The sequence below is a fragment of the Dermacentor variabilis genome, chromosome 1 (genome assembly GCF_050947875.1).
Source record: "Dermacentor variabilis isolate Ectoservices chromosome 1, ASM5094787v1, whole genome shotgun sequence".
In the NCBI taxonomy this organism is placed as follows: Eukaryota; Metazoa; Arthropoda; class Arachnida; order Ixodida; family Ixodidae; genus Dermacentor; species Dermacentor variabilis.
In genome coordinates, this window is record NC_134568.1 from 254986594 (window position 1) to 254998859 (window position 12266).

Here is a 12266-nt window from a genome sequence, read left to right on the forward strand (position 1 = left end):
ATACCTGTCGCCTTCCACATTTTGGGGCATTTGAAAAAACAGCTCAAGGGAACCAGATTATATAGTGTCGGACGATGACGGGAAAGAGTCAGTTACGGATTTTTTGAAGCAGCAACCCAAGGAGTGTTATGAGACGGGAATCACGCGACTAGTTATAGTGAGTGGGACAAATGTCTAAATGCTCACGGATACTACTTTTAAATAAAGTACCACGTTTGTCATATATTCGCATTGGCTCACTTTCATTTGACTCGCCCTCGTGTATTGTGCAGAACACCTGCTTTTTATATGTGCTCTCTGTTGCGACTATAATTTCGGTGCAATTACTCACAGTACACGACCGGTGATAGCTGCTCTTTCGCAATACATTGTAACAAAGGACAGCGTCATTGAGATTTCTCCGTAGCCATTGCATATGTACGAAAATGTAAACAAGGCTCTTGAATGACCCAGTTTCATTAAAATATTTGTCCTCATCTTGTTCATTTTACGGCCTTTACATTTTTCATATCAACGGCATGCACTGCCTTGCTGGTTTCAACCTGATATACTTCTAAAGTTGGTGTGATGATTTCTTTACTTGTTAAATAGACAGAAAACATGGAAGCATTGATATCAGTTATTTCGGGTAAAATTTTTTGAGAAATACGAGTGTATTCTTTTATGAGAAAATACATATTTTACTTGCCTTGACACTGCGTAGCGTTCAAGAATTCGTTTGCAGCATATTTGGCAATGGCAATGCAGTTATTATTCATGTATTCGATCCCTCGACAAATTCTATGAGGAGGCCGAGCTGCCCCCCAACGTGAGCCCCCCCACTCCGAACGAAATTTCTCGCTACGCCACTGGTGATGTGTGCCGGTTTCATCCCCCACCCCCCCTTAATTCAATGTGTGTAATAATGTTCGAAAACGTGAAGAATACATAAGAGGAGTGCGATTTTTTTTTTTTTAATTACGTGCTGGATCGGTGAAAATGCATTTCACGGTGTCGGTCTCAACTCTCGTAAGGGTGCATTATTAGAGTGCTCGTGAGGTGGCGAATACATATACACCCTTAGGGGTGTTCAACTCTTTCTTCGGTAGCGATCAGCAGTTCCCGATAGTGGATCTTTGGGCCACTTTACAACAGCGCATCATTACACGATGGCAAAAAGGCACGGACGAAAGAGGACAGGAAGTCTTCCTGTGCCCTCTCTTTTTCGCGCTGTTTAATCGGACAACGAGCGGCTGTCAATGCAAGAGGGAGAGACTCCGTGTTGCATTGCAAGGAAGCCGTGCTGCGGCGCCGAGGGAGGCCGGACGGCGTGGCGGACGAAGGCCGTACCCCGGAAGAGGGTGCACGGGCGAGGGGCGCACGTGGCAGAGCGCGCTCCACGTGCCCGCGAGGTGGTGTGCGCAGCGGCGTGGGGGGCGGCGGGAGGAGGAGTCTCTCCCGGGGGGAGGGGGGAGCGCCCCATGGCGGCGGCACCGCCCGCGCCAGTCCCGCTCGGACGGCCGGGCAGTTGCGTGCGGCGTCTCCAGTCGCTCTGCCGGTGTGGTGGCACGACGGCAGCGGATTAGCGGTGGCAGGAGCGGCCCTCCGGCGGCGTGTGCCCACGAGCCCCCGTGTCCGTCGACCTCAACGGTGGAGCCCGCGCTCTGCTACGCGCCGGCGGCGGCTCCGTGGACCTTGCCGGAGCGCGTGCGCGAACCCCTCAGCGTGCAAGTGTGCCACGACCAGGGTCGGTGGACGCCGTGGGAAGCTGTGCTGTTTCCCCGACGGGCCGAGCTGCCGTTGGCGGCCGCGGGCCGCGACGGCGCCGAGCGGCCCCGGAGCGGCAGCGCGGTGCTGCGCGCCGAGCGCCGCCGCACTTCGCCCAGCGCCACGGCGAGCGCCGGCGAGCACGGCGCCGAGACGCTCGACCTGTCGCCTGCCGCCAGCGGGGCCGGCCGCAAGCGCGACGTGAACGGCGCCGCTGCCATGGCCGTGGCCCGCGCAACCGGACAGCCGCCACCGGCGTCGAGCCCCGTGTACGCCGGACGCTTCTCCGTCGCTAGGTGAGCGTGCTCCGCTTAGCGCTGTCCACCAAGCCGGAGCAAAGCCGCACCTTTTACTCCCGCTTGGTCCACCGCCGCGCGCACGTGACGCCCGCGGTCGCGCGTTGACGCGCGCGAATTTCGCGAGGCTGCGCGGCCGCGGGAGAATCGTGGCGTCGGCGCGCGCGTTGCTTCCATCAAAAGTAACCGCGTTGTGCACGCCTTTAAGCACCCGCTCTCTGGTCTGTCACCGACTCGGAAGCGCGGAACCGCGCTGACACGCGATGACGTCCTTGTTTTGTTTTCAAATACCGCGTCGCGCATGTGCATCTCCGACCCGCCGTGGTTGCTCAGTGGCTACGGTGTTGGGCTGCTGAGCACGAGGTCGCGGGATCGAATCCCGGCCACGGCGGCCACATTTCGATGGGGGCGAAATGCGAAAACACCCGTGTGCTTAGATTTAGGTGCACGTTAAAGAACCACAGGTGGTCAAAATTTCCGGAGTCCTCCACTACGGCGTGCCTCATAATCAGAAAGTGGTTTTGGCACGTAAAACCCCAAATATTATTATTATGTGCATCTCCAGCTTCCTGGACACCGCTAGAAAATGTGCGATGACTCGAGAAAGTTAACGATAGTGGATTTGTAGTCATGTGGCTCCTCTTTACATTTCAATAATTGTGATTTACGCTCCCCCTGGCGAGGCTCCTGTCCACATTCGTTCTTTGTGCAATGATGCCGTAATTGATTTCCATATTGTCTGGCGCTGAGAGCATGACACTAAAACCACACCCACATTTATTCCTGTGACATGCGCAGACCGTGGCGCGAGAGAGTGTTCGGCTGCTAAATCTATTTAATGAAGTTGGTTAGTCTCAGCATTGTGAAAAAACAGCGCGAACACGGAGCATGCAATGACACAGCGGCGCTGTCCCTTAGCTCTTGTCTCGTCTTCGCGATATTTCACATGCTTTAAATGTCACCAGCTACCTCATATGTGCATCCTGTTGGTTAGTCTCTTCAGCGTCACCACAATGAAGTGCTGGTTATCCATATGCATTTTGCTCCGATCTGAACGAATAGACTAAAAAGTCCAGCTCGAAATTGTCGCCTCAAATATTTTGGACGCCAGAGAATCACTCCCGCTTGGCATGTCTTTCTTAACGGACCTAGACTTGCATAGCTGAACGTTTTAAAGGAAGGCCGTTTGATCATGGCAAGTGGATCCAGTGTACACGTTGATGACCTTACCCTCTGTACCATGACTGGAATTCATTCCCACGATCTAACTGATCTCCTGCGCGCACATCGTCTGCAAAAGAAAAGCATTTGTAACGGCGTCCATTCGTAACGTGATCCAGATGTTCCTGGCAACAAACAAAACTCGGCCCTAAGACAAGGGACGAAGAGAGCAGTGCACGACAAGAGCGCTGAAGCTGTGGGTTAAAACAACGAATGACGCCTGCTTTATACTATGTGGTGAACTAAGACTGCTAATTCGGCTATAGTTGGATTACATTCGTGGAACCAAACAAATTTCAGCGCTACGACAATTGTCGAAGGGAGAAGTGCACCCAACGCGTGTGTCGTGCACTTCTTCGTCCCTGGTCTTATAGCACTGACTTTTGTTTGGTACCACGAATCGAGTCCTACTATAGACCAAATTGCAGTCTTAACTTTGCAGATGTTCCTGTTTACAACGCGAAATTCCGTTCTTTCAAGAGCAAAAGTCATATCAATGTGGCACTTAGGGCGTGTTTGTTAATTATGTTGCGTAGGTCTTCGCGTTGAACAGGCAGTGTCAAAAGAAAAGACGCAGAACTCTTAAAACGCTGCATCTTCTCTTTTCTCCTTGTCTGTCAGCACTAGAGCTGTTCCAACTAAATGCAACAACGGCTTCCGCGCTTCAATTGCAATAGCATTGAACTGCTTGAGGTATCTCAAATGCTCTGGAGTCCAATTTTCGGGTCACCCGTAGACTTAGTGAACTGCTCGTGTAAATTTAGAGGATGGCGACTATAGGGGAGTGCTTTCAGACATTTGAACTACAGAAGCGTAACCACGGATATGCTGAATCAGCGTGAATCTGTGGTCTCGTGTGCTTTACGAGAATCGTACCGAGGAGACAGAAAAGTAGACTCAACACGACGTCTACCAGCACTTTGGGTATGGGTAAAAGGCACAGTTTACTCCTTTCCGTTACACTCTACTTCAGGAGATATGCAACAAACTGGAAGAGGAAAAAGAATCTTGGCCGTAAAGTAATAAACTCCCGGAGCTCATGCACCAACGAAGCAGCTTCACCACGAAACGTCTAAAAGGCACGTGTTTCTAGATAGAGTTGCTTATAATGACTCTCCCTTTAAGTTTGCTATTTTCGTGTTATCTGCTCATATATATACTCGTTAAGCGCAATGACAATGAGTTTGCTTTCGGTAGGTCGATCAACGAATATTATAGTGATGAGAGCGTGGCGTCTCTACGGTACGTTCCTTGAAACCTCAAAAACGAAAAAACGCTAGTCACTCCTGTTTGGATCGCACCGCTGGTACGATCTGTTGGGAACTCGGCGCTGACGCCCGTGGTTGTACCTGGGTCGCAAGCCCCAAGGGTAGCGTTGGCCTGGCGGCCTGGGGTACAACTGGAAGCATCCGAAGGTCCCGGCAAAGCATGAGTCGACTGGTAACAACGAAACAACTTGTTTATTTTAACATCGCAAAGAGTTGGCGGTCAGGTTTGACCGAAGTAGAGAGACGGGAGAGCACTTTACTCAACAGAAGAAATCGGAGCCCTCCTTTCTGGCGTCCGGGGGCAGCTGTTTTTATACTCTCGCAGTTGAGGGCAAGAAGGAACCCCTCAAAAGACGAGCACGTGAATGTACAATGGGCTAATGGTGACGCACACTGTCGTAGCGATGCCGTAGCACCATGTCGAGCACGATCTCGTAGCACCCTGTCATAGCGCTGCCGTAGCACCATGTCGAGCACGATCTCGTAGCACCCTGTTGTAGCGCTGCCGTAGCACCATGTCGAGCACGATCTCGTAGCACCCTGTTGTAGCGCTGCCGGTCGGGCACAATGACTGTAATGAGGGGATGATCCCTGCTTTCGCATCGCCTGGTTCTGGCACAATGACTGGAATGCGAGGGTGATCCGTTGCGGTCGCATCGCCGCAGTCGCGCCTGGAAACACCTGCCGATGAGCGTTGCGGTGACGACGATCGGGCCAAAATGTCTGCCGCCCCTCCGCAGTCGCGCCGGCAAAACCACGTGTCGCAGGCGAAACGCAACAGACCGCCCCGCCGGGGGAAGGAGATCCCGATGGACAGGGGACTGCATCCGCTGTCCGGAGGGATGTCGCTCGATGATGCTCATAACCGAAGTCGGGCGTCCCTCGACGTTTCTTGAGCGCAGCGCACAGAGAAGGCCTCGTTCTCTTGTTCAGGTTCGCACGGGACACTGCAAAGTGACTTCGGGAGAGTTCACATTTTTGTTCTCGTTCCCGGCAAGCGTTAGAACTACGCTGAAACTCAACCGCTCAGTCAGCAAGCACGGCACAACCCTCACTAAGCCCTGCCAGGCTCTTTCCCCTTTTTATACCACTGCCTAGTTCCTTACAGTAGTCTAGCATCACTCAGAACGCGTCCACAAATTGAAAAATTGCACTAGAAAGCATATCATCACTTTGAAACACTAAACAAAAGCAATATGTTAAAAAAATTCTGCCTCAGGAAGAAAAACATCAGTAACAAACAATTTTGAGGCTGATTCCTACGTTAGGGGCTTCGACTTAAGCCATCGGCGTTACCGTTGAGACTCCCCTTTTTGTAACGCACCTCAAAGGAATATTGTTGTAAAGCGAGGCTCCAGCGCAGGAGGCGGCCATTTTTGGGAGAGATGGTCTGCAGCCATTGGAGAGGGCAGTGATCCGTCTCAATGATAAACCTCGAGCCGGCTAGATAGCAGGACAATTTCTGAACGGCCCACACGAGACATGCACACTCTTTCTCGGTGGCGCTATACGCCTGCTCACGACTGGTCAGCTTACGACTAGCATACAGGACGGGGTGTTCTACTTCTCCATTTTCCCGTTGGCACAGTACAACGCCCATGCCTCGCTCACTAGCATCGCACTGAACAACGAACCCTTTTGTATAGTCTGGCGATCGTAGCACAGGCTGGCTTGTTAGGGCACTCTTTAGGGCGCTAAAAGCTCTTTCCTTTGTCTCGTCCCAGACGACTGTTTGAGGCTCTGTTTTTCTTAGAGCATCCGTCAGGGGAGCCGCGATATCAGAGTACCTAGGGATGTACCTCTGATAGTAGCCGGCGACACCCAAGAACGACCGAATATCGGTCTTTGTGCGCGGTTGCGGAAAGTCTCGCACAGCGGCCACTTTTATTTCCGAGGGGCGGCGACGACCCTGACCAATCACGTGACCGAGGTAGACAACCTCGGCCTGTGCTAACTGGCACTTAGGAGCCTTTACTGTCAAGCCCGCTTCGCGCAGGCGGGTTAGCACTGCCCGCAAGTGTGCCATATGCTCAGACCAGGATGCGGAGAATATCGCTACGTCGTCTAGCTACGGTAAAGCGAATTCTTGCTGTCCCCGCAACACTTTATCCATGAGGCTTGAAAAACAGTATGGCGCGTTCTTCAAACCAAAACTCAACACTTTAGGACGGAATGTTCCCATTGGTGAAATGAACGCCGCATACCTACTAGCCTCTTCTGTAAGTGGAACCTGCCAATAACCCCTGACAAGATCTAGGGTGGAAATAAACTGAGCGCTACTAACTTTCTCAAGGCGCTCCTCGATGTTAGGGATCGGATAAATTTGATCCTTAGTGATGGAATTAAGCCTGCGGTAGTCGACGCAAGGACGAGGTTCCTTGCCCGGTACCTCAACTAAAATCAAAGGGGAGGTATAATCACTCTCACCTGCCTCCATAACACCGAGCTGTAGCATTTTCTTTACCTCAGCCTCCATAATATCGCTCTGGCGGGGTGACACCCGATACGCCTTGGATCGTACTGGCTCTGGGGAGGTAAGTTCTATATCATGAGTAAGTACAGAAGTCCTACCAGGCCTCTCAGAGAACAGACCTTGAAACTCTTGTAATAGCTGGTGTAGTTCGGTTTTCTGCTCGGGCGACAGCGGTGCTTTACTGATAAGGTCACTAATGACTTGACCGGTGTCTTCCCTGTTCGTCACTGAGCCTAGTCCTGGAAGCTCGACCGGAAGCTCTTCAGGAACGTTTACCATCATGCACACCACTGCTTCCCTTTGTCTATAAGGTTTGAGCAGATTACAGTGGTAAACTTGCTGTGCTTTCCGCTTTCCTGGCAGACTTACCACGTAGTTAACGTCCGACAGTTTCTGAACAATTCGTGCTGGGCCCTCCCACTGCACGTCTAGTTTGTTGTTTAGCGATGTGCGCAATATCATGACCTCATCGCCAACCTCAAAACGACGGGCCCTGGCTGTCCGATCATAATAAACCTTGGCCCTCTGCTGGGCCTTTGTCATTGCTTCACCTGACAACTCCTGTGCCCTTCTTAAGCGTTCGAGGAGCTTAAGCACGTACTCCACCACGACTGGGTCGTCGCCCCTACCTTCCCACGATTCTCGAAGCATGCGAAGCGGAGATCGAAGCGAGCGACCGTACACCAGTTCAGCTGGCGAAAACCCCGTAGCCGCATGCGGCGCGGTCCTTAAAGCAAACATCACCCCAGGCAGACACAGCTCCCAGTCAGTTTGATGTTCAAAACACAAGGCTCTCAACACGCGCTTCATGACGGAGTGGAGCTTCTCAACGGAATTCGACTGTGGGTGGTACACTGAGCTGTGTAACAGCTTTACCCCACACCTTTCGAGAAAAGTTGTCGTCAAAGCGCTAGTAAACACTGTGCCCTGATCTGATTGGATTTCCGCAGGGAAACCAACTCGCGCAAATATGGACAGTAGTGCATTAACTATCTCAACTGAGCTGAGTTCTTTAAGCGGCACTGCTTCAGGGAACTTTGTCGCTGGGCAGATCACAGTCAAAATGTGTCTGTACCCCGTGGCTGTTACCGGCAGAGGTCCCACAGTATCAATAACGAGCCGTCTAAAAGGCTCCGTAATGATAGGTACCAATTTCAACGGCGCCCTCGATTTGTCCCCTGGTTTGCCCACCCGCTGACAAGTGTCACATGTCCTCACGAAATGGTCTGCGTCCCGAAAACACCCTGGCCAATAGTACTCTTGCAAGAGACGGTCCTTAGTTTTCTTAACTCCTAGGTGTCCGGACCACGAACCCCCGTGTGACAAGCGCAACAGATCCTGACGATAGCATTGAGGCACGACCAGCTGATCGAACTCCACTCCTCTGTGGTCTAGATACTTCCGGTACAGGACTCCACCCCTTTCCACAAAACGCGCAGTTTTCCTGGCGATACCTTCTTTGACTTTGCAGCGCACGTTTTCCAGGCTGCCATCCTTTTTTTGCTCGGCTATCAAAGCCGACCGGCTGACTTTTAGCAACCTATCAAGTCCGTCTGACGTAGGCGCGATGAGCAAATCAGTAGATAGCTCTTCTAACTTTCCCGTGTCGGGCATTTCCTCTCCAGTATCTGGCGCCTTTAACGTTACAGACTCAAGTTTATTCTGTTCGGGCGTGCTCGGAATACCAGCTTGCTGCGCCTCTGACCCTTTTTCGTTGTTTGATAACGTCGGCCCCGCAACTACCGCCTTTGCAGCGAGCTCCCGAACCTTCGATCTAGTTAAGGCCTGAACACTAGCTTCACCAAACAAAAGCCCCTTCTCGCGCAGGAGGTGATCGGACCTGTTTGAAAATAGGTACGGGTACTGGGGTGGCAGCATAGATGACACTGCCGCCTCTGTCTCAAGCGCTCCGAAAGGTCCTTCAATAAGCACCTTTGCTACTGGCAGACACACGCTATGAGCTTCCACGGCTTGCTTGATCCACGCGCACTCGCCCGTGAACATATGGGGTTCTACGTAAGATGGGTGAACTACATCCATCGTAGCTGCGGAATCGCGAAGCACTCGGCATTCTTTCCCGTTCACGAGGAGGTCTCGCATGTAAGGCTCGAGAAGCTTCATGTTCTCGTCAGTGCTGCCTATTGAAAAAAACACAACTTTTGGTGTTGTTTCCGGACACTGCGCCGAAAAGTGACCCGGCTTCTGGCACGTATAACAAACGCGCGCTTGCCTCATCTCGAACCGCTTTCTGCGTTCGGCTTCGGCTGCCGCCGTCTCCTTAGGTTCGGTCGCACTGCTTCCACTCGCATCCGCACTACGCGTGTTCCCCTTTGCTCTCATGGGTGTGAACTTTGGCCTCTCAAACTTCGAGCCAAATTCACCCTTTTGACCGTCCTTAGCTCCGCGAGCCCGACGCGTCACAAACTCCTCGGCTAGCTCAGCGGCTTTAGCCACCGTACAAACGTCTGGCCTATCCAAGACCCAGTATCGCACGTTCTCCGGTAACCGACTATAAAACTGTTCTAGCCCGAAACACTGCAGAACTTTATCGTGGTCACCAAACGCTTTCTCTTCTTTGAGCCACTCCTGCATGTTCGACATAAGCCTATACGCAAACTCTGTATATGACTCACTTCTGCCTTTCTCATTTTCCCGAAACTTCCGACGGAACGCCTCCGCAGACAGCCGGTACTTTTTTAGAAGACTCGATTTCACTGTGTCGAAATCCTCTGCCTCCTCTCTATCCAAGCGAGCGACTACGTCGGCCGCCTCGCCGGGTAACAAAGTGAGCAAGCGCTGTGGCCACGTTTCCCGAGAGAACCCCTGCTTCTCGCACGTTCGCTCAAAGTTAACCAGGAACAAACCAATGTCCTCTCCAAGCTTAAACGGCCGCATCAGGTCAGTCATTTTGAACAATACGCGTTCTCCTGCACCGTGTGCCTGACTTCCATTACGAGCGCGTTCCATCTCTACCTCAAGACGCTTCATTTCCAAAGCGTGTTGACGGTCACGCTCTTGTTGCTCTCGCTCTTTCTGTTCTTTACGTTCACGCTCTTCTTTTTCTTTCTGTTCTTTACGTTCACGCTCTTCTTTTTCTTTCTGTTCTTTAAGTTCGCGCTCTTCTTTTTCTTTTTGCTCTTTAAGTTCGCGCTCCTGTCTTTTTGCAGTCTCCCTCTCCTCCATGGTCTCAAGGCATTCCGACAGCTCGTCATCCTCAGCCTCTAACTCAAGAATAGCCTTTATCAGTTCTGGTTTTCTGAGTTTGTCCGAGACATCCAGACCCAACTCTCTTGCAAGCTCCAACAATTTCGGTTTGCGCAACGACTTCAAATCCATGGCTGCTCTGAATGCTGCTTTCTCTACTGCTTACTATTGTCTTGCCGCAAACTAACCCGGCAGCAACGACAACCACAATTACCAGCTCTGTTTCTGACACTAACAAAAAGCCTGGCAAAGCTCAGAAGAAGAAAGTCCCGCACTCACCAAACCTCGCAGGCAGGAATTCCGCGCAGTCGTTCCGCTGCAGGCAACCAGTCGTCACACAGGGCTCGTTGCACTGCTCCCGGATCGTCGTTGAGCTGCTTAGCATACCGTCAACTGCATCTCTTCGCTGCTGGCCTCCGTTGTCGCGATCTCACCGCTGGCAGACAGTTGTTTGAAGTCGGAGGCGATCTCACCGCTGCCAACCAGATGTTTGGATCGCACCGCTGGTACGATCTGTTGGGAACTCGGCGCTGACGCCCGTGGTTGTACCTGGGTCGCAAGCCCCAAGGGTAGCGTTGGCCTGGCGGCCTGGGGTACAACTGGAAGCATCCGAAGGTCCCGGCAAAGCATGAGTCGACTGGTAACAACGAAACAACTTGTTTATTTTAACATCGCAAAGAGTTGGCGGTCAGGTTTGACCGAAGTAGAGAGACGGGAGAGCACTTTACTCAACAGAAGAAATCGGAGCCCTCCTTTCTGGCGTCCGGGGGCAGCTGTTTTTATACTCTCGCAGTTGAGGGCAAGAAGGAACCCCTCAAAAGACGAGCACGTGAATGTACAATGGGCTAATGGTGACGCACACTGTCGTAGCGATGCCGTAGCACCATGTCGAGCACGATCTCGTAGCACCCTGTCATAGCGCTGCCGTAGCACCATGTCGAGCACGATCTCGTAGCACCCTGTTGTAGCGCTGCCGTAGCACCATGTCGAGCACGATCTCGTAGCACCCTGTTGTAGCGCTGCCGGTCGGGCACAATGACTGTAATGAGGGGATGATCCCTGCTTTCGCATCGCCTGGTTCTGGCACAATGACTGGAATGCGAGGGTGATCCGTTGCGGTCGCATCGCCGCAGTCGCGCCTGGAAACACCTGCCGATGAGCGTTGCGGTGACGACGATCGGGCCAAAATGTCTGCCGCCCCTCCGCAGTCGCGCCGGCAAAACCACGTGTCGCAGGCGAAACGCAACACTCCCCTTCGCTTTTCCGTATAGAGGAATAGCCTCTGAGTGTAATAATTCGCCCTTCATACGAACGCCGTTGCGTCTTCAGCGCAAACCAAGGGCGACTTTTTAGCCATTTCAAACGCAGTCTTTCTTTTTCTGAATGCTTTATAGTGCCAAAGAGCGAAAGCGTATTGGAACGTATGCGTGTCCATGTCATGTTTAAGTTTGCCTTTCACTCTTATTTGAATCACAGGCTCTAGCTTACAACTGTGAGAGGCGTGCTTTAAGCTTCCATGCTGAGCGATCCTGAAACCGTGCCTTCGTATTAGGATAGGGTTATTTGGCGGATTCGTTTCAATTATTTTGGCGGCACCTCAAGACTGGGTATACATACATACATACATACATACATACATACATACATACATACATACATACATACATACATACATACATACATACATACATACATACATACATACATACATACATACATACATACATACATACATACATACATACATCCGTACAGTCGACACTCTCGTATCATTCAATGCTCATCAGTGAATGTTTGTCAGCCGCATTAGGCACCGTCTGTCTTATTCATTAGGATCTACGGCCTCAAGTGCTTAGCCAGAAGGCTGCCGAATGTCCTCGGTTATTTGCGCAGCAGCACGATGGACTGAGCTTTCCTGCAGCAATCGAGAGACTCGTTGCCACGAAGACACGAATATGTGTATGAGCGCGAACACTGCAGGGGCAGCCTCGGTGGGCGCCGTTGCAGAATCTTCCTTGCGTGACCGCGCACAAAGACGTTGCGTCCCGCCACTCCAAC

General features: G+C 52.0%; 1 protein-coding gene across 1 annotated transcript in view; it reads left to right on the forward strand.

Annotated features, from left to right (window-relative positions):
- The first annotated feature begins 1454 nt into the window (after positions 1-1454).
- Positions 1455-12266, forward strand: part of twz (BTB/POZ domain-containing protein twz) — a 117489-nt gene continuing 106677 nt past the window's right edge. The window contains exon 1 of the mRNA XM_075673472.1: positions 1455-2042. Within this exon, the coding sequence (XP_075529587.1) occupies positions 1966-2042 (77 nt within the window). The 5' untranslated portion in view covers positions 1455-1965. The remainder of the gene's footprint in view (positions 2043-12266) is intronic.